The sequence below is a fragment of the Salmo trutta genome, chromosome 30 (genome assembly GCF_901001165.1).
Source record: "Salmo trutta chromosome 30, fSalTru1.1, whole genome shotgun sequence".
Lineage (NCBI taxonomy): Eukaryota > Metazoa > Chordata > Actinopteri > Salmoniformes > Salmonidae > Salmo > Salmo trutta.
The window spans coordinates 6441473-6463748 of NC_042986.1; the positions used below are offsets into that span (position 1 = coordinate 6441473).

The following is a 22276-nucleotide window of genomic DNA, read 5'->3' on the forward strand; positions in this document are numbered from 1 at the left end:
ATATTTTTTTCACAAAACCTTTTTCAGAAGTTTATTTAAGAGCATAGACAAACAGTGAGTTTAATGCTAAGAAAATTACTTTCAAGAGTCAATAAATGAAACATATATCAAACATTAAGTAAATGGCTCCATTTCCAAATCAAATAAAACTATACCCCAGTACTGGAGTAGAAATAAGATACAGTAATGCTTTTTCACCAAATAATTTTGGCAACAGACAGTTGGATTTCTTTTTAAATATATATATTTTAAAGATGTTGTATTGTCACAAGGAAGACCCATAATGGCCTTTAATAATGAAAATGCACACGTTACTGTAAGACAATTAATTCAACAAAAGCACAGGTTCACATGTTTTGTGAAAATACATCAAAAATATTGTCGATATAAATCTCACCATAAAAGATCAGGTACCCATTAAGGTTTCTACATGGCTGCAAACTGTATTGCTATTAGCAGAGCAACAAAACACCAACACGATTTCATAGGAAATGTATTCTCCTTCTGGAAACATGCATTTGTTTTGATATGACCAAATACATAAAAAACTTCAGATGAAAAAAAGAATCCCATTATCTAGTCCTTGCAACATCCCAGAGATGTTGAGGGTTTAAATTGAGAGTGTTTCTGAACAAAAGGTTTGCTCTGTTCATCTCTCTGTGAACTTAGAAAGACTTCCATCATGTTCCGGCTGTTCCATTCATTCCTTTCTGTTTGGTTTAGAATAGATGCTTCTTGTCCATTGGACAATCCATTGGACAATCAGGGGAGCAACATTCATACTGTTCAGGACGGTGCAACATTGCAGAACGTTCCCATAGAAATGTATAGGGTTGCAGAATTCCGGTAACTTTCCCCAAGTTTTCCAGAAATCCTGGTTGGAGGAATCCCAGATTTCCGGCTTATTCCCTCCTTATTCCAGGAATCTTCCACCTGGGATTACTGGAAAACCTGGGAATTTTGAAACCCTACTTGTGTAGAACAGGTAGAATGGGGTCCAGGAAATTGTCAGCTCTATTTAATACATTTCTATCTGCAAGGCTCTTTACATTTCAACTCGATTAATAATTAATACATCCCATATGTGTTTCTTCATCCAGAGGTTGAAGGAGGTTTCGGGTACTCTTCTAGCTCAGGGGTTTCCAAACTGGGGGGGGGGGGGGGGGGGGGGGTCCATCAGAGGCTTATCATTTTTAGGGCGCTGCAGCATAAAAAAACATTTGGGAATCCTCGCTCTAGCTCATCTCCATCTCCAAACCTGATGATGACTTCAGGGGAACAGAGTCAAATCCATCTGACGATCTCTGTGGAAACACATCAAATACAGTTGTTCTCATTTTAGAGTTATCAAAACATTCATGGATAAGATAGTAACTATTTTATGTACTACTTTCCATTGCAATTTCAATGGGAAACGTCTCTTGGAGTTTTGAGTTATAGTATCACAGACACAGGTCAGAAATGTTATAAGAAAAATATCTTTGCAATGCAAAATATGTATACAAACCACATACAGTGATACAGATATTGTGTCCAGTTCCCTGTATAAGGAGGACTCATGTCTTTTTGGCCTCACCTCTCTGGAGAAGGACTTGATCTTCGTGAAGAAGGATTTCTTGGTGAGGTAGATGAGGTCGTCCTCTGCATCTTCTCCCTCCATGATGGCACAGCTGTCTGCAGCAGGCAGCTCACACTCCTTATCTCCAGCAGTCATCATCAGTTTGGAGTACTTATATTCCAGCCTGCACGTGGAGGGGAGGAAAAACACACACTGTCACTGGTGCACCAATACACACACACACACAAATGCACACGCACGCAAGTGCATGCACACAGTCCACAAAGACTCCTGTCACTCCTCAAATGCATGCACAGGTGTACACACACACACACACACACCCCACCAGTCCTCAAAAAGGCTACAGTCATGTTTACACACGCGCACACACACACACACAGACAGACTATATCTTACTTGCGAGTTCTCTTCCAGAAGTAGCAGCTGATGCTGATGAGCAGTACGGCAGCGACCGTCCCTGTGGACACTCCGACCTTCAGCCAGAAGTCCAGGGTCACACAGGCACTGACCGTCTGGGCGGGAAGGGACACACCACCAGTACACTGCAGGGGCTGCTGCCACACGTAGGTGGTTCTCTGAAAGAGAGAGACACACAAACACATACACACGAGTATAATCTGGCTGTTTTGAAAGTGTTATCATAAGTCTACATTAGACAACGTGCCTAGTTAAGAATCAAAAAGCTGCAAAGGACTGTCTGGCATGATGTAGAAGCTTTTTGGAGCCGTCTGCGCCAAAGCCAGAATAGAAGAGTATAAGAAATTAGGACTCTGTACTAATGTAATATCTTACCTGTATTCCCTGAATGCAGGCGCTGACTATCTCTCTGTAGTGGCTCTCTGTACAGAGCGGACAGGCATACGGAGACCGCCACAGGAAATGGAAGGAGCAACCGTCACACGTCCCCTCTGAACATTTACTGGACAGGACAACAAAGACCCAATCAAATGTTAAGGTTCCCCTAGCAACTGCTGGCGCTCTGCTCTTATTCGGCACGCTGTAGTCTACCAGACATCACACAGTACAGCTGGGGTCAAGGCTACGCTGCAATAGCAAGTCTTTATTTGAGGTGGTGTAGTAGTTGTAGTTCCACCATTATCCCACAGGAAGTCACTCTCTGTACTAGTATCAGAGTGTCTGTCAGTTCAGCCACAGTCTCTACAGATTCCTTCAGTCAGTCAGTCATGTACAGTAGTCCATACCCTGGGAGTGTAATCTGGTCTTTGCCTGTCACTGTAGGATCACATCTCAGTCTGATGGTGGTTGTCCTTCCTTTTTTACACGCCTGTGTTGTTTCACTGGACCTGTGGTGGACATAATATGACTTCTAAATACAGAGTCCAGTGGCAGATAAAGAGAGGTTATATAGTAAGTACTGAGTTGAGATAGTACTCTATTATAGAACAACAAAATAGCCACCACTAGAACATCTAGAATGTCTCTGCATTAACATTTCAAAACTACTGGCTTAAAAGTATTCAAAACCCCCTGGAACACTAACAGATTTGTTTTATTTGAAAACCCAGATTGATGATGATGATGATGATGATACCTGTAGTAGAAAATGACATCAGGCAGGTTGGACTTGGTAATGAAAGAGCTCTCAAGAGAGGCAATGCTATCCAGAGATGTGTCAGAGGTAACCCCTTCAGACAGAAACAGAACATGTTAAAGAAAGAGAGGAGAAACATCGACACAGCAATGGTGACAGGCTTTTCTGTACACCACCCTGTTGATCATGATCAGTTGGTAAAGTTACCCAACAAAGAAAATGGACAATAGTCATTTAAAGTGCATGCTTGGCTTCATGCAAAGCCGTCCCCAAGCCCCTTTACCAGCTAGGTGATTTTTTGGTGTGTATCCATTGCTATTTGAGAGGGATGCGCCATGGAGTAAAGCTTGATCTCTTACCAATGAGTGTGTCCCCGATAGTGAAGGGTTGTGATGACACCACACTCTGACCTCTGACCTCAGAGGGCACCACAGTGGACTGGCAGGCGTAACCTCTGACCTCCTTCCTGCTCTCTGTCACGTTGTCCACGCACACCGCCACCTCTCTGCCCTACATGGGTCACAACAGAGAATCACCATTAATGTGACTTTCTGTGTAACCATCGTTACTCTTTTCAAGGGGTAAATCTCAAAGGTATTTTTCTTGATTCCTTGCGTCCTATTTCCTTGCGTCAGAGAGAAGCGAGAAGAGCCTTCGAGGAGATAGAAAGAGGAGATCTTCTCCAATGCTCTCCTCTGACACGTTGATGAGGTATGAAGAGAGGATGCAAGGACGCGAGGAAAATACTTTTGAGATTGACCAAAGGTTCATTCTAAATGTAACATCCATCAGCCAGTACCTCTTCTCCACAGAGGCCGACCCTGAACTGGTGGAAGTATCGGAGGCCTTTACTGGTGAAGCGTGGACTGCTCTGGAAGCTGGTGATGTTAGCCAGGGGGGTGAAGTCATATTGGAGGACCTCTCCTCCGCCGGTGGACTGCAGGTCCAGTCTACAGTCGCTAACACAGGCTGAGTGGGCCTGTGAGGGGATGGGGGGGGGGAGAAACAGAATGACCATACATTATCATGGACACAAATGTATTATCATTATCGTGGAAACAATGAAATGCATTATCATGGGCACACCTTCAAAACACAATAAATAAGTATTGTGTAACACAGGCTTTAAAAATGCAACAATGATGCATTGATCTTTATTAGTACTTTGATTTGTGTTCCGTTCCCAGCTGTAAACCTTTACGCGCAGGCCTACATTATCTGATCAATGCACGAATGCAACAGTTCTTCAGTTCGCCGCCGATCCCTTTCCTTACCTTGTTGCTGTGCGTATTGGGTCCACAGTGGATACAGGCTGCCTCCCCTACGGTCTGATCAGCCCTGATGAAGGTGTTGGGAGGGCAGCTCTTACACACGCCTGTCCCATTGACCATGTAGTGGCCTGGAGGGCAGGGGACGCATTCTGAGGCCGACCCGGAGCCCAAGGCACAGTGCCGACACTGAGAGGCCACACCACCCACCACGTTGGTGATTTGGACAGTGTACATCTTGGCAAAGTCACCGCTGTACTGCCTCACCTGAGGAGAAGTTAGGGACAGTTAGGGACAGTACTCACAGAGTACGGAAGGCTATGCCACACTAGTCAAACACACATCACTCCTTCATAAGGGGCTGAAATGTTATTGTGGAGTTGAGTCATGCAGAGATGCATTGTCGGCGGAGATGTGTTAGTGTTTCGTATGACATGGGGCGTGTTGACCCTCGGGTAAAGGTCCACTTTCTGTGATGGAAAGCTCGGCAATGAAATGGCTGAAATTTCCATGTGTTGAGTGTGTCTGTGTCCATCAATCTCACCTCACTGTAGGCTTGGGTGCGTTGGAAGCCCCAGGTAAAGCTGACGGTGCTGTTGCTCTTCACTAGGTAGGAGTAGGACTGTTTCCTGGTCGTGCCACTCCAGTGCTCCACCATGTCATTGGTCCTCTCACTGTAACCCTGGGAAAAGAACAAGAAGAACACTTATATTTCATCCATTTTCCTTACGGGCCACAGAATATGTATTTTTGTTTCCATCAATATTACAACTCTGTAGGTCTTGAATACAGATAAACCAAATGCACTATGTGACTACAAATACTTTAAATAGTTGCATGAAGTGTGGCATGAGATATTCTCTCTCACGGCCATAAAGTAGAGGGTACAATCAGCGGTGCACTGAGTCTCAAAGACAAAGGAGATCCGCGACAGTTCACTCCTCTCATCATCTTTAGCCACCGAGTGAGGCAACCTAGGGAGACAGAAAATATTTAAGGTAACTTCTATTTTACCATTTTTAAAAAATTTTTTTACTACAGCCACATCAATACACGACACCTACTGTACAACACATATACTGTTAACATTACACATACAGTAATTTTGCAAATATGTTAAATTCAAGGGTAACCCTTTTTTAGAAGGGTACCTATCTAAAGGACATTATAACACATTCATAACTCCTACATAGCTCAATCATAAGCAGTTTCATTCGTCAGGTGTTTGTTGTAACTTCCACAGATTGACCCTGTGAGCCCTACCTGTATCCAGGGACAGTGAGTGAGAGCATCATGTAGTCAGAGTCCAGATCCCCTTGGGTGGTGTAGATGTACTCTCCTGCCACCTCCCATCCTGTCAGTCACAACAACAGATCAACAATCAATAACTTCACAGACCACCAACAGAGAGTGCACATCACGTCGAATGCGACACTCAGGGATCAAGTAAGTTACTGTATGACTGCTCATTCAAAAGTAGGCCTTTTTCACACTGCTGAATTTAGCCAAACCCGAGCCAAGCAGAGCTGTACCAGCTGTCCTGGTTACACATCCAAATCAGTGCGGTTCAGGTCAGCGCGACAGTGTAAAAAGGGTATTTGAGTCCTTCACATATGTACCAGTGCTCCTGAGTCACTGTAACTATTGCCTATTCATAACCAGGCCAGCCCATTACAACTTGGTTTGGTTTGCCTCAGTAGAGTGAAAAGGGTATTAGAGTCCCTTACCAGTGCTCCTGACTGAGTCGCTGTACTCCCGGCTGTAGACAGAGCTCCTCATGTTGTCGGGCATCTTGTTCCACCACTTGTACTCAAAGCCCACCACCGGCTCTGTTCCGACAGGACACTCTGCACAGACTGCACATAGAGTATGGATAGAGAGTGTTCGATAAAGAGACAATAGATAGGGTTTGTTGCCCACCAGCGGCCCTCAAGCAATCAGCACAGGTTGGATAAGGACATGAGGGATTGAGAGCTACTGTTAAGATGGGTTTACATTTGTGCCAAAGTGGTCTTATGTCCCAAAGGGGACATAGAGGATTAAGTAAATAATTAATGTGACAAAAGATCTGACAGCATAAAAACATTGGCATAAGTTGTTGCGGAATGTTCCTCGTATAGCACCTAGCACAAGACATAGCACAATAATGTCTATTTCCATTAATACATTTCATCAATCGTTACGTTGAGGAGGGGTTTTTCCACCTGTTCCATTGGAGTAGGATCCGTGAGGACAGGGCTCGCAGCCTGAGGTGTTGGTGACAGAGAAGCCAGGGTTACAGGGAGGGCAGGTCTCCATCTGTCCAGAGGCTGGTAGCTTCACCGCTCCTCCAGTACTGTTATCCACTGCCCCTTCAACGATCTCACTACAGATCTTTGGCTCAATCCACTTGTACATCAGCTGGGTCTAAGAAACACAGCAAGAGAGTTATGAATTACATTTACATTTTAGACATTTAGCAGACACTCTTATTAAGGTATAATAGGTGCAATCAACTAAGGGAGGTAAAATAACCACATATCACATCAATGTACAGTACCAGTCAAAAGTTTGGACACACCTATTCAGTCAAGGGTTTTTCTTTATTTTTACTATTTTCTACATTATAGAATAATAGTGAAGACATAAAAACAATGAAATAACACATATGGAATCATGTAGTAACCAAAAAAGTGATGAACAAATCAAAATATATTTTATATTTGAGATTCTTCAAAGTATCCACCCTTTACCTTGATGACAGCTTTGCACACTCTTGGCATTCTCTCAACCAGCTTCATGAGGTTGTCACCTGGAATTCTTTTCCAAGAGTCTTGAAGGAGTTCCCACATATGCTGAGCACTTGTTGGCTGCTTTTCCTTCACTCTGCGGTCCAACTCATCCCAAACCATCTCAATTGGGTTGAGGTCGGGTGATTGTGGAGGACAGGTCATCTGATGCAGCACTCCATCACTCTCCTTCTTCGTCAAATAGCCCTTACACAGCCTTGAGATGTGTTTTGGGTCATTGTCCTATTGAAAAATAAATGGGATGGCATACCGCTGCAGACTGCTGTGGTAGCCATTAAGTGTGCCTTGAATTCTAAATAAATCACTGCCAGTGTCACCAGCAAAGCACTCCCACAGCATCACACCTCCTCCTCCTCCATGCTTCACAGTGGGAACCATACATGCAATAATCATCTGTTCACCTACTCTGCGTCTCACAAAGGCAGCGGTTGGAACCGAAAATCTCAAATTTGGACTCATAAGACCCAAAGGACAGCTTTCCACTGGTCTAATGTCCATTGCTCATGTTTCTTGGACCAAGCAAGTCTCTTCTTCTTATTGGTGTCCTTTAGTAGTGGTTTCTTTGCAGCATATCGACCATGAAGGCCTTCACTCTTATTCTACAATTTAGAAACAAATTTAAATAAAGAAAAACCCTGGAATGAGAAGGTGTGTCCAAACTTTTGACTGGTACTGTATATATGCTACATTATGGCTAATCATCATGACTGAGTACATACTGGTTGAATAGAACCTGTCAGGACTAAACAGGAAATCAATATGTAAGGAAAGCTGATACCAACTCCAGCTGGTGGTCACTGCAGTGACCTGAGCCATGAAAAAACAACTGACTGCTCACATAAGAACAGCATTGTCAGTCAGCTTCATTTACTTTCTCATTTACTTATCCCATATTACCTGTCCTTTGGAGTCACATGGGGTGTGTGTGTAGAAGTAGTCACTGGTGGTACATGCAGGCCTCTGCTTGCAGCTCCCTGATCCGGCCTCTGGAAGAAGAGTTTGAACAAGGAAACCAGGGTTGTGTTCAGTAGGTTGTGTTCAGTCACATTTTGAAACAGAGTGGTAGTGCACGAACTTGTCCAATAACAAAACAGATTTTTGTTGTCTGTTGCTAAACATTTTGTTACGGTGTACCCAACTGAACACGACTCAGGGGAAAACCGCCAGGAGGCAGGAGAAAAACACAACCACCATTAAGATCCAGAGATACCACACACACTTAGACTAAGTCAACTAACCACACAGCCTGTGCATTTCATTGAAACAAGAGCATATACAGTATATTTGCATACATTACATACATGTGTGTGGTGACTTGCAAATGAGCAATCAACTATTCAAGCTATTGTAACAGGGAGAAATATCTAGTTTACATACACTTAGGTTGGAGTCATTAAAACTCGTGTTTCAACCACTCCACACATTTCTTGTTAACAAACTATAGTTTTGGAAAGTCAGTTAGGACATCTACTTTGTGCATGACACAAGTATTTGTTCCAACAATTGTTTACAGACAGATTATTTCACTTAGAATTCACTGTATCACAATTCCAGTGGGTCAGAAGTTTACATACACTAAGTTGACTGTGCCTTTAAACAGCTTGGAAAATTCCAGAAATTATGTCATGGCTTTAGAAGCTTCTGATAGGCGAATTGACATCATTTGAGTCAATTAGAGGTGTACCTGTGGATGTATTTCAAGGCCTACCTTCAAACTCATTGCCTCTTTGCTTGGCATCATTGGAAAATCAAAAGAAATCAGCCAAGACTTTAGAAAAATAATTGTAGACCTCCACAAGTCTGGTTCATCCTTGGGAGCAAACACCTGAATGTACCACGTTCATCTGTACAAACAATAGTACGCAAGTATAAACACCATGGGACCACGCAGCCGTCATACCGCTCAGGAAGGAGACGCGTTCTGTCTCCTAGAGATAAACGTACTTTGGTGCGAAAAGTGCAAATCAATCCCAGAACAACAGCAAAGGACCTTGTGAAGATGCTGGAGGAAACAGGTACAAAAGTATCTATATCCACAGTAAAACGAGTCCTATATCGACATAACCTGAAAGGCCGCTCAGCAAGGAAGAAGCCACTGCTCCAAAACCTCCATAAAAAAGCCAGACTACGGTTTGCAACACATGGGGACAAAGATCGTACTTTTTGGAGAAATGTCTTCTGGTCTAATGAAAGAAAAATAGAACTGTTTGGCCATAATGACCATCGTTATGTTTGGAGGGAAAAGGGGGAGGCTTGCAAGCCGAAGAACACCATCCCAACCGTGAAGCACGGGTGTGGCAGCATCATGTTGTGGGGGTGCTTTGCTGCAGGAGGGACTGGTGCACTTCACAAAATAGATGGCATCATGAGGATGGGAAATGATGTGGATATATTGAAGCAACATCTCAAGACGTCAGTCAGGAAGTGAAGGCTTGGTCGCAAATGGGTCTTCCAAATGGACAATGACCACAAGCATACTTCCAAAGTTGTGGCAAAATGGCATAGGGACAACAAAGTCAAGGTATTGGAGTGGCCATCACAAAGCCCTGACCTCAATCCTATAGAAAATGTGTGGGCAGAACTGAAAAAGCGTGTGCGAGCAAGGAGGCCTACAAACCTGACTCAGTTACACCAGCTCTGTCAGGAGGAATGGGTCAAAATTCACCCAACTTATTGTGGGAAGCTTGTGGAAGGCTACCCAAAACATTTGAACCAAGTTAAACAATTTAAAGGCAATGCTACCAAATACTAATTCAGTGTATGTAAAATTCTGACCCACTAGGAATGTGATGAACGAAATAAAAGCTGAAATAAATCATTCTCTCAACTATTATTCTGACATTTCGCAATCTTAAAATAAAGTGTTGATCCAAACTGACCTAAGACAGATACTAGGATTAAATGTCAGGAATTGTGAAAAACTGAGTTTAAATGTATTTGGCTAAGGTGTATGTCTGGCAGACATATCAGTGTGGATGACGGATCACCACCTCAAGCTGAACCTCGGCAAGACGGAGCTGCTCTTCCTCACGGGGAAGGACTGCCCGTTCCATGATCTCGCCATCACGGTTGACAACTCCCTTGTGTCCTCCTCCCAGAGTGCTAAGAACCTTGGCGTGATCCTGGACAACACCCTGTCATTCTCCACTAACATCAAGGCGGTGACCCGATCCTGTAGGTTCATGCTCTACAACATTCGCAGAGTACGACCCTGCCTCACACAGGAAGCGACGCAGGTCCTAATCCAGGCACTTGTCATCTCCCGTCTGGATTACTGCAACTCGCTGTTGGCTGGGCTCCCTGCCTGTGCCATTAAACCCCTACAACTCATCCAGAACGCCGCAGCCCGTCTGGTGTTCAACCTTCCCAAGTTCTCTCACGTCACCCCGCTCCTCCGCTCTCTCCACTGGCTTCCAGTTGAAGCTTGCATCCGCTACAAGACCATGGTGCTTGCCTACGGAGCTGTGAGGGGAACGGCACCTCCATACCTTCAGGCTCTGATCAGGCCCTACACCCAAACAAGGGCACTGCGTTCATCCACCTCTGGCCTGCTGGCCCCCCTACCTCTGAGGAAGCACGGTTCCCGCTCAGCCCAGTCCAAACTGTTCGCTGCTCTGGCACCCCAATGGTGGAACAAGCTCCCTCACGACGCCAGGACAGCGGAGTCAATCACCACCTTCCGGAGACACCTGAAACCCCACCTCTTTAAGGAATACCTGGGATAGGATAAAGTAATCCTTCTAACCCCCCCCCCCCCCTTAAAAGATTTAGATGCACTATTGTAAAGTGGTTGTTCCACTGGATATCATAAGGTGAATGCACCAATTTGTAAGTCGCTCTGGATAAGAGCGTCTGCTAAATGACTTAAATGTAAATGTGTATGTAAACTTCTGACCTCAACTGTATGTAGTACCAGTCAAAAGTTTGGACACACCTACTCATTCCAGGGTTTTTCTTTATTTTTAAAAATGTGTTTGAGACAAATAAGTTGTGTTGTGACAAGGTAGGGTTTTTATACAGAAGATAGCCCTATTTGAAAAAAAACGAATCCATATTATGTCAATAACAGCTCAAATAAGCAAAGAGAAACAAATGTCCATCATTACTTTAAGACATGAAGGTCAATCAATCCTGAAAATGTCAAGAACTTTGAAAGTTTCTTCAAGTGCAGTCGCAAAAACATAGTGCTATGATGAAACTGGCTCTCATGAGGACCGCCACAGGAAAGGAAGACCCAGACGACAAGTTCATTAGTTACCAGCCTCAGATTGCAGCCCAAATAAATGTTTCACAGAGTTCAAGTAACAGACACATTTCAACATCAACTGTTCAGAGGAGACTGTGTGAAAAGCAGGCCTTCATGGTCGAATTGCTGCAAAGAAACCACTACTAAAGGACACCAATAAGAAGAAGGGACTTGCTTGGGTCAAGAAACACGAGCAATGGACATTAGACCAGTGGAAATCCGTCCTTTGCTCTGATGAGTCCAAATTTGAGATATTTGGTTCCAACCTCCGTGTCTTTGTGAGACGCAGAGTAGGTGAACGGTTGATCTCCGCATGTGTGGTTCCCACCGTGAAGCATGGAGGAAGAGGTGTGATAGTGTGGGCGTGCTTTGCTGGTGACACTGTCAGTGATATATTTAGAATTCAAGGCACACTTAACCAGCATGGCTACCACAGCATTCTGCAGCAATACTTCATCCCATCTGTTTTGCACTTAGTGGGACTAGCATTTGTTTTTCAACAGGACAATGACCCAAAACCCACCTCCAGGCTGTGTAAGGGCTATTTGACCAAGGAGAGTGATGGAGTGCTGCATCAGATGACCTGGCCTCCACAATCACCTGGCCTCAACCCAATTGAGATGGTTTGGGATGAGTTGGACCGCAGAGTGAAGGAAAAGCAGCCAACAAGTGCGCAGCATATGTGGGAACTCCTTCAAGACGGTTGGAAAAACATTCCTCATGAAGCTGGTTGAGAGAATGCCAAGAGTGTGCAAAGCTGTCATCAAGGGAAAGGGTGGCTATTTGAAGAATCTCAAATATAAAATATATTTAATTTGTTTAACACTTTTTTGGTTACTACATGATTCAATGTGTTATTTCATAGTTTTTATGTCTTCACTATTATTCTACAATGTAGAAAATTGTAAAAAATAAAAAAATAAAAAAACTTTAATGAGTAGGTGTGTCCAAACGTTTGGACTGGTACTGTAGTTGGTGCTAGAATGCAAACATACCTGCATATTTGTCTACTTCACACTGCTGGCACACCGTGGCTCCCTTGTTGGAGTAGGAGTCAGCAGGGCAGGGGGTACAGTGAGCAGAGCCTGGCTTGGCGCTGTAGGTCCCAGGTTTACAATGGAAACACTCTGACGTATAGGCAACCCCTGGAGGAGCAGGACGATTATCAATCAGTAATGATTAACAGAAACGAGAGTAAGAAGAGGTGTGCATCGTAGCTTTTCAGTTTTTCACATTGCAGCACTTTTGAGGGGTGGTCCCAACCGGGACGTAAACCTAGGTTCAGCGACTGTCAAACCGTTACACCAAGAGATCTGAATCTCTTGACGAGTTTGCTAGGTGTTGGGTCTACAAATTGCTCAAATGTTTTGAATAATGATTCAAATATTCCTGCCGGGGTATCATAATCAAGCCTAAATAAACAAGGGAGGGCAATCTGCAAACAATTCAGGATAACAAAATGATGACATTGATGACTGCTGTATAGTACCTGAGATAGCAATGTTGCGAAGCAGCACAGGTTTGACAGCACTGCCCACCAGTGCAAAAGACGTGGTCCTCCAGTAGAGCACGTTGTTGCCTCGATTCAGCTTCAACTGGACAGAGACAGAGAGCGAGAGAAACCTTCGGGGTCATACATAAACTCTCTTAATAGACATTAGCATAGCTCACGCAGACAAGATTTGGTTTAAGGTTCTGAGATTAGGGTCACCCCCCCACCATGCTCAGTGTACAGACATGTGGGGGCTATATTAGTAAGACTCACATTGTGGGGAGTCCAGTCTTTCTCTGAGGTACTCATCCAGCGACCCTCAGAGTCTGTGGACTCGCACTGGTCATTCTGAACCTGGACGGACGACAAGACAGTGCGAGGAGATCAATACAACATGGCTGCCTGACACACACAGTTGAGTTCATTACAGTTACTCGTTTAGATAGCATGGAGACGATGGAGATCGATTGAGGAGCACATCACGTAGCCCTGTCCATTGGAATGAATTAAGAGTATCATCATGGAACACTCACATAGAACACTTAGAACATGGAACACTCGCATAGAACACTTAAAACATAGAACATGCAACACTCACATAGAATTCAAAGAAGATGGTGTTGTCTGGGTAGAAGTACTCAAAGGACACAGTGCCTGCTTTCTTCAGGCTCACCGCGTAGGACAAGGTAGAGGTGCACTCATCTATGTTAGAGGCAATGTAGTCGCCTTTCGGTATCCAGGTCGAGCTATAGGGGAAGACAAAAGAGACAAATGCTGTTAGAAATAGACAGTAGCTCTAAAGGTTGAGATAAATAGTAACCAAAATAACGGTGTCTTCCAATGCACTAAACAGTATGCCGCTGTGTAGAAAGGTAGCCTGGTCCCAGATCGGTTTGTACTGTCTTGCCAACAGGAATTGGCTACACAGATCTGGGACCAAGCTGATGTAAATGGCCATAAAATAACCGAAGCTTGAGATGGAGAGTTACTACTCTCTTCCCACACCCGCTGTGAGCAAGACAGAGAGAGATACTGACTTTGAGCAGTTGGTGTAGATGTCAGCTATGTTCATGTTCATCCCGTGTGAGATGAAGCCAGCCGGCATGCTGTCCCACTCATCGAAGGCCACGCCCGTTCCCAGAGAGTAGGTCCCACCAGAACACTTCTGACACTCCTGGCTTCCCATGTCCAGGAACTCCCCCTCGCTGCAGGAGAACGCTGGGGGGGGAGGGGGGGAATGAGACTAGTGCAGGCCAGGAAGACACTGTGGGTGCATCTCAATAGTCCTTTCTTTGATTCCTCACATCCTCTCTCCCCGCCTCTTCAAAACGTCAAAGGATCTGAGGAGAAGATGTCCTCCAATGGTCTCCTCGCTTACCTCCGACGTTTTGAAAAGGAGGTGAGGAGAGAGAAGGTGAAGTATCAAGAGAAAGACTGAAACTTACCTTGAAACTGTGTACTGTATGTAGAGTTGTAATAAGGGTATACTTATGACTGTGATATTGGATCGTGTGTAGGGTGTTATATAGTGTAGTTAGTACATGGTATGAAAGTAGAGGAAGGTAGGGCAGGAGGGAGGGAGGTAGGTAGGTAGGTAGGTAGGTAGGTAGGTAGGTAGGTAGGTAGGTAGGTAGGGTACTCACTACACTGTGTGCCCTTGACAGGGTCAGGGAGGCCTGTGCACGTGTCTGGTTTGTTGGGCACCGCCACCCTCCATCGAGACCCCAGCACATCGCAGTCTGTGTACTCAAAGTGGTAGTCGGACTGCAAGAAAAAACACACACAGACTCACACTTCTCAGGCATTTATATATACAGTGTGTATAGAGCCTGAACAATGGATGAAATGCTCACAAGGTAGTCCTCTAATGGTGACACTCGTTTTTGAAAAGTTTGTGGAGTGTACTAGTTTGAGATCAGTGTGTCGGGACTGTTTGGAACATGACATCACACAGGTTATGACCTAATTCACAGATATCCATTCAGAGTATATTCAAGTCAACTCCTAAATTACGATTGTAATCATGCTCGGAGAGTCTAAAATTTGTGAAATAATACATTTTGACCGATGTAACTGACTTAAAAATGTAATAACTGGCCAATACACATGATTTCTCAACATAATGCATCACCTTCAGCCGAATTTCCCTCTAAACGAGACCAACCCCCTTTCCAAATAGAAGGATCGGATCAATATTTGCGCAGTCAAGAGGCTGCTGCCTCACCTGTTGTCTTAATCTCCCTCACCTTGGGCTTATTGACTTATTTAGTAGCCAAGGAAAAAGCTGGAAAAGCTGCAGACTGGGCCAACCCTTCTGTCAACAACTCATCGCAATCATCTCTTAGCAAGTCATTACAACTACAGACTGAGGACAGGCGACATAGGATGCCTTGTTTGTTTCAAGTGGCTTTGCTATAGGTGTGGCAGAGTGCGAACAAGAAACAGTAACAGTCTTCCTTCGACAAAGGTTGCTGTGGGTGCAGCCCTCCCATCATACGTCATCGTAGGGGTACTCTTCACTTAGAAGATGTAAGCAGTGAGTCGGTAAGCGGAATATAAAATGCATACTGAGAATATACAGAAGAGTGCAGTCTCTTCCAGGCCTGGTCCCAGATACAGTATGTTTGTACTATCATTCCAACTCCTTGTCACTCGCAGACCTGATAATTCCATAAGGGGTTGGCAACACAGCAGAAACGGACACTCAGGCTCTTCTCACAGCCGCTGTGGAGTGCCGTGAGTCCTGACAAGCAAGGCTGGCACAGAGGTGAAAGTCAAGGCATCTAAATAAGCCATTGGGCCATGTATGTCGAGAATTACTGGGCTGCGTCCCAAATGGCACCCTACTCCCAACCTAGTGCACTACTTTCAACCAGGGCCCAGAGGACTCTGTTCAATAGTATTGCACTGTAGAACAAGACCACTTTGCAGAGTAAGCCTAACCCCCACTCTGGACCATGTAGGATTAATAGTTAACAACCAGCAGACAAATGTTCCCTCTAACACACTTCTGTTTTTTATTAGTGCAGCTACATTAGCTTTTGTTTTAGAGATAAGGGGAGTGGGTGGGAAGAGAAGAGGGAGAGAGGGGGAGGGAGACAGAGAGGTGAAAGGAGAGAGAGAGACAGAGAGAGGGAGGGGGAGGGAGTGAAAGTGAACCGTTGACGGATCAAATGAAAATTCATAAATTGAAGATGTGCTCTGCCTGGCTCGAATCTAATACTCCTTGTTCATGAAAACATGAGTAAACCGTGGCAACGGGACATTGTGACCCTGTCTCCTCATGGTCTCACAGGCACACACACACAGGTCCTGTCAGAAAACAAATCATTCTGATGAATCAGTCAGCCACGGTGTCCCTTCAACTTAATCTGCCTCTAAGCTCTCTCACCTTGAGGTAAAGGTGGCTGAAGGTTTTCCTGGAACACATTGTCCTTACAGGGGCCTAATCATGATGCCAAGTCACTTGGGGATGTTAGTTCTACTATAAACTGTTTTTTTTTTTTGCTCCAGCTGATTTTGCTAAGCATTCACGAAATGTGTACAGCTTATGAATGTGTTACGTATGACTTAAGAATGTGTTATGAAGTCTTTATGTAACCTTGTTAAACCCAAACAAGGAATAATGAACGGGTCATAAATATGGCGACAACTTCCAATGCTAGCAAGCATGGTGCATATCAGCTCTCCATTCCCAACCCCAGCAACAACGTTATTGATACAAGAAATGCCTGGGCATTATCAAACGCCACAGTAGTTATGCAAATATTAAGAAGAGAAAGTAGATTACAGCCAGGAGAGTTGTTAACTGGAGAACTAAGGACTTGCTTAAGGCAGAAAACGGTTGCACACACACAGGCACCTGACTATGACTAATGAAGGCTATGTAAGCAACACCAAACTAACTGACGCCATACCAGTGTAACACGTCCATTTAACACAGGCATCACCGTAATGTGTGCGTAGGAGACCGGTTCAGAGTGTGGTTAACAACTCTCGATAAAGAGAAATGCTGCTAGCAGAAGCCTCTACGGCAGGGGTACTCAAGTACTATTCGAGACGGTCCGGTCTCACAGATTTCCTAGGTGGAAAAGAAAGGTCTGAATGGATATTGTCATTTGTCAGCGTGGTAACAAACCCCCACCTCACAAACCATGCGACACCAAACTGTTCACACCCCTCTTGTTGACAGAGAGAACATTTTGTAGTTTTAATGCTAATTTCCTGCAATTCTACACATTTTGCCATGGGGCAGAGAGAAAGTTTTGCCGTTTTAAAGCTAATTTCCTACAATTCTACACATTTTGCCATGTCTTATGTGTGTTCATATGATACTGGGGTGGAAGCCCGACTGAGTTCGCCCCCCAAAACAAACATTTCCCTATATCCGCAATAACATCTGCTAAATACGTGTGTATGACGAATAAATGTTTTTATTTGAAAAAAATGTATTTATTTTTTATTTGGGACCCATGGTCCGTATTGACCCCGTTCTTGGTCCGGATCCGGCCTGCAGTCTGTCTGTTGAGTACGGGAGCTCTGCAGTACTGAATTCAGTTAACATGACATTGACAAACTCTTTAGGAAAGTAGAAAATTAGGCATCTATTGTTTTTTACGGTTAATTTCTGTATAGGCTACCTCAGAGTGATGTGTATATGGGGTTGATGATGGTTCAACAGAGTTTTAAAATGATTACATTTGACCTCAGCGCTTAAAATAAAATAAATAAAGAACAGTTGGGCTGTTGATTAGGTCTAGGGGTACAGTTCAGCACCTCTTACCACCCAGACTCCTTCTCCCACCCCCCCCCCATGCTGAAAAGTGTGATACAACAGTTAAAAACCCCACCTGACCCCCCGAATCTTGAAATACCATAATATTACAACAGAATTCTAAAAGACATACCAACAGCTCTGCATTTATATAGTCCTATAAGTGGCCATTCAGCCATGTGTGACTGTTTTGAATTCTATGGTTCTGATAACTCATTGCTTTTTGCATCATATTTCCATAAAGCCTACAATAGCAAACGTCTATTACTCATAAAACATTCCTACTAATCGTGTGAAGGATACTTCTTCAAATACGATCAGGTTTCTAGATCATCTTCACTTGTGATGGCTCGTTGTTTACAGTGTAGTGTTTTTATGGAGGTCAAATTCAGAGGTTACTAACTGAGACATAGGCTGCATCAGACAACGTGTGTGCACGTCAATATGAATGAGTTCTGCTCCAACTGATCAGTCAATATGCTTTTCATAATGGACCAGAAAAGGATGGATCATGTATTTTTAAAAGACTGCATTGAAAACTACTGGGAAATGTTTGCAATTATTTTTGTAGAAATTCCCAGCTAATTGATAGAAACTTTACAGTTTAGTTATCTGAAATCTGAGTTAAACAAAATAAATGTAAAATTATGTGAAGCAATATAATAGGTTTTTGTTTAGGTTACCTAATGAAGTGCACTTTATGTTATTGTTATGCCATATGGGTGAAAATACATTCAATTAGTCACAATTATGTTAAAAGACAACTTATCATTCCATGCTCCTTACCTCTTTGCATATGGGCAAATCACTGGACGCATAAATTTGAACAAAAAATAGCCAAAGAAGGTGAAGAAAACTGTGTGAAGCTCGGCGCATCATCTTTCTTGAGCAGCAGGTAGGCTACAATTAACCGCTTGCAGGTCCGCTCCACGCTGGAGGTGAAACTCATGCGGGGTGGAGGGTTGAACTTATGCCACGACAGCTGACACAGCATCCTCTAGCAGTCTACCTGAGGCGCAGGCGCTTTCACTCTCTAGCTAGCGCCCTGAAAATAATTAAATTCTCGTTTTTACATTTTTATTATTCAATGAATGGTCAGCATGATTGTGTATATTTTACTGACACAATCAATTATCTTTCGCATTCAAACATTCCGGGGTTTTTGCAGGCATTACCGCAGTCCACAGGTGGTTTTTGACAAGATTAGTGCTATCTGGGATCCTTGGGACGTCCATATCCTAAACCCCTACCATTATTACCATTATCAAACTCTACCTTAACGGCTTAACCCTCACCTTAACCATTTTAAACGTCAACCTCAATGGGACGTCCCAATGATTCCGGATAGCACGGCCCTTTTTGACAAGTGCACGATATTGTCAACTGAAATGAGGCCTTGTGCATTTTTATTCGGCCCCATTTGTTGGTGAACAGGGATTAGACAAAAAATGTTAGCCAATCGTTTTTTGCATATTTTTGTTTATATGAAATGTTACGATATAGCCAATTTTGACTTTGTGGCTGTTGTAACTAGTGGACTGGAAACCCCTGGCAAGACACGGCAATTGGTTGGGTTTACATAGCAGGAAACATGAACGTGATATTACAGGGTACACACATTTTTTATTTTTATTTTTTTCATTACAATATTGTTTTCCATAAACAATATCCTAGTCATTAATCATCAACTCATTATCAATTATGTTGTTTTTAAAAGGCTTGTTTTTTTGTTAATGCTTGTTAATTTTTGTTAATGTTAATGGCATAGCGCTTGCTATATACGTTCAATAAATTACATGAGTCAAAATGTGGCAAATCTAAACATTTCGTAAACTCACATTTCTGCAAAGGATGAGGAATAGGTAAATATTTGTAATACATTATATATGTGGATGTGGTGTCACAATGAATCGCCTAGCAACCACGGTGAGTTAGTAAACATTCTAGTGCAACAAACAAGGGGATACAATTTGGCGGCAAAAGCATGTGTTTATCATCCTCAACATTGTAACATTTCCAGCTTTTATAATGCCACTAACGAGAGATCCCTTTCCTTTTCCTAAAACTGAGAACGACTACTCATTGACTGGGGCAAGGCAATGTCAGGTACGCCTAAATTGCAGCTCTAGTACTGATGATATTTAGCTATTTTTTTGCCTAAAATATATATTGTTTTACTTTTAAGTAGGCCTACATGATTTCCGCTATTTGATCAGCCTATGCATTCTTCTTTCCAAATGAACAGAAAGAGCCATTTGATAAACCAACTCACATAGCTCAAAATGACGAACCGTGGAGTCGTCTAAACGACAGGGCTACTCTAGCCAGCATCAGAAGGAATGTCCGGTACCATGACCGGCAGGTAGGCTAATAGTATTTCTCTATAATAGGCCTATGCCTATTATTAGCTTGACTCAAAGGACAACATGAAAATAAGTTGTACTAGCCAAATTCAGCTAGCTAGTACAATATAAACTTATTTGACTTGACTGATTCATGCACACATTAGATAGAAACCGAAGAAATTCTAAATTTACATCACAAAATGACATACAAACAGAGCGATCACCTATCACATTACTGTACTCTCTCCCAACCAAGGCACCGAAAGACAGCCTAGACTTCCATCTGAAATCAACCTATGACCACCACCAGGAGTTCCTCAGTAGTAAGAACCAGACCTTATACCAGAGGGAGACTTTTACTGACGACCATGGGTGAGTGTGATGGAACGGGGAATGCTCAACTAGTCGAGAGCTCTGGTCAAAATGTAGTGCACTATATAGGGAATAGGGTGCCAAACAGCAGCTACCGGGAAGAGATTAACTCAACTAATGTAAAACTAACTCTGTAGGAGGACTCTGAAGAACCGTGGGAAACATGAAGCGCCCTTGTGTGAAACCAAGAAAGAAGTCAAAGTATGGATGAACTCACAGAAGTCTTCCATCTACAGCATTGAGGGAACAATTGGTAAGATTTCAATACAACCCTAATGACTTGTTCAATAAATAATTGATTAGTGAATACTTAGCGAATACACGCAGGCAAGAAGAGGATGAGCATGACTGAAATCCAATCTATAATCAGGTAGTCTGTGAAAGGAACAACTATCGTCACCTCAGCTTCTTGTGACTGGTATATAAAGAGCTTTTTGACCATAACTACTGGGACTTCTAAAAGATTGTTCTCCTAGTTCTGAGCTAATTGTAAAAGCCCTGGGCCTGGCCAGGTATGAGTGAAATCGGTTCTCTACTGGCCTAGGCAGGGCATTTTCCCTAACAATATATGCTAAGATTTTTTTTTTTTGTCTCCACAGAATCTCATCACAACGCCTCTACTAACAGGGGATACTCCAGGAAGCACGATGGGGGATTCTACTCCACCTAATAATACTGTCACACAACCCACTCAGTGGGCAATGGACATCACTCAACTTCCAGTGAACTACCCCCTACACAAGATCATTACTATATTACAGTATTCAAGTCGCTGAAACATCTTGAAATATAAGCATTCCTTAACTTTGACAGCATATTTGTTGAGTGGTGGTTGCATTTTCAGCACACAAGCCAACAGTTGTGTGAAAGTATGAACCATAGAACATCAAAATGTTTGTTTGGTTGCACATTGATCAAATGTTTGTTGCCGCCTAGGCTTTTTTGTTTTAATGGGGAGGAAGCAGCAGAGCCACTGAATTTCTGCTATAAAACTAACCTGGCACGTGTTTCCCCTTCTCTCCATAAACGCTCACTACTTTTGTCCTTAACCCCATTATCTGGCAAAAATAATTGTGATCTAGCTTGTCTGGACAAGGGTTGGCTGGCGAGCTAGCCAGAAAACGTTGGCTAAGTAGCTAGCTAGCCACCTACAGCAGTGTTAATTACCGTCTCAGGGGAACAATTTTTTCATTTAGAGCAGATCAGAATCGCTGTTATACTCATTGGCCAGTGTGGAGAATGAGGTAAAACTACAAATCTCCTCGGCACTAGTATATCTGATCGAGTCATCACTTCTGACCATAATTTATTGTGGAGCCCTGAAGTTCATGGAAGCTTCATGCTCATCGCCTCAGGAGCTCGCATGTCGGGTACTATCATTTCAGAATCGGGGCAAGGTCAAACCCCAACCAGATCAAATAAGATCACTGTGTAGAACTATAAACATAAAACAATCACACACTCATTCAGTCGTACAGGCACATCACACGCACATACATACCACCACTCAAACAAAACAAAACTGACCGTACTACCGCGTTGTTGAATTTATAGAGCGCAGAGAATCATGGGAACTCTCGGAGGGAAGAAAGGTTAGAGTAAAATAATAGCGTGCCCTCGTGTGGCCATCAATGGTAATGTGGGCATGCCTTGTAATGAGTAGGCCTACATTTGCTTGTTTATAATGAACCACACAACATATAGAGTACCAGTCAAACATTTGCACACACCTACTCATTCAAGGGTTTTTCTTTATGGAATCATGTAGAAACTAAAAAAGTGTTAAACAAATCAAAATAGATTTTATATTCTTCAAAGTAGCCACCCTTTGCCTTGATGACAGCTTTGCACACTATTGA

At 43.3% G+C, this 22276-nt stretch overlaps 2 protein-coding genes and 1 non-coding gene across 3 annotated transcripts; 1 reads left to right on the forward strand and 2 right to left on the reverse strand.

Moving 5' to 3' along the window:
- Positions 1-17: 17 nt before the first annotated feature.
- On the reverse strand, positions 18-18718 carry elapor1 (endosome-lysosome associated apoptosis and autophagy regulator 1). The gene is made up of 22 exons (XM_029724626.1): positions 18487-18718; positions 14570-14690; positions 13964-14144; positions 13525-13672; positions 13200-13280; positions 12924-13029; positions 12430-12579; positions 8086-8174; positions 6604-6805; positions 6127-6255; positions 5663-5753; positions 5268-5373; positions 4944-5081; positions 4406-4666; positions 3931-4110; positions 3491-3641; positions 3132-3225; positions 2782-2883; positions 2372-2498; positions 1976-2154; positions 1577-1742; positions 18-1304 (listed from the first exon to the last, which is right to left on the reverse strand). Exons 1-22 carry the CDS (start codon positions 18577-18579, stop codon positions 1236-1238), a joined length of 2964 nt encoding a protein of 987 aa, XP_029580486.1. The 5' UTR covers positions 18580-18718; the 3' UTR covers positions 18-1235.
- A 743-nt stretch (positions 18719-19461) lies between these two features.
- On the forward strand, positions 19462-21232 carry cfap276 (cilia and flagella associated protein 276). The gene is made up of 5 exons (XM_029724630.1): positions 19462-19806; positions 19946-20062; positions 20302-20417; positions 20555-20670; positions 21017-21232. Exons 1-5 carry the CDS (start codon positions 19729-19731, stop codon positions 21085-21087), a joined length of 498 nt encoding a protein of 165 aa, XP_029580490.1. The 5' UTR covers positions 19462-19728; the 3' UTR covers positions 21088-21232.
- A 382-nt stretch (positions 21233-21614) lies between these two features.
- On the reverse strand, positions 21615-21916 carry LOC115169034 (small Cajal body-specific RNA 2). The gene has a single exon (XR_003870808.1).
- Positions 21917-22276: the final 360 nt, after the last annotated feature.

Bases quoted from the DNA above. Each gene is read 5' to 3' on its own strand.
- elapor1 (XM_029724626.1), bottom strand. From the start codon at position 18,579: ATGATGCGCCGAGCTTCACACAGTTTTCTTCACCTTCTTTGGCTATTT. The intron at 6,256-6,603 runs GTGGAAAAACCC...CTCTATGTGCAG, and splicing joins ATCCTACTCCAATGGAACAG to TCTGTGCAGAGTGTCCTGTC. The intron at 1,743-1,975 runs GTAAGATATAGT...CTCCACGTGCAG, and splicing joins TTCTGGAAGAGAACTCGCAA to GCTGGAATATAAGTACTCCA.
- cfap276 (XM_029724630.1), top strand. From the start codon at position 19,729: ATGCCACTAACGAGAGATCCCTTTCCTTTTCCTAAAACTGAGAACGAC. The intron at 20,063-20,301 runs GTAGGCTAATAG...CTCCCAACCAAG, and splicing joins TCCGGTACCATGACCGGCAG to GCACCGAAAGACAGCCTAGA. The intron at 20,671-21,016 runs GTAAGATTTCAA...TTGTCTCCACAG, and splicing joins CAGCATTGAGGGAACAATTG to AATCTCATCACAACGCCTCT.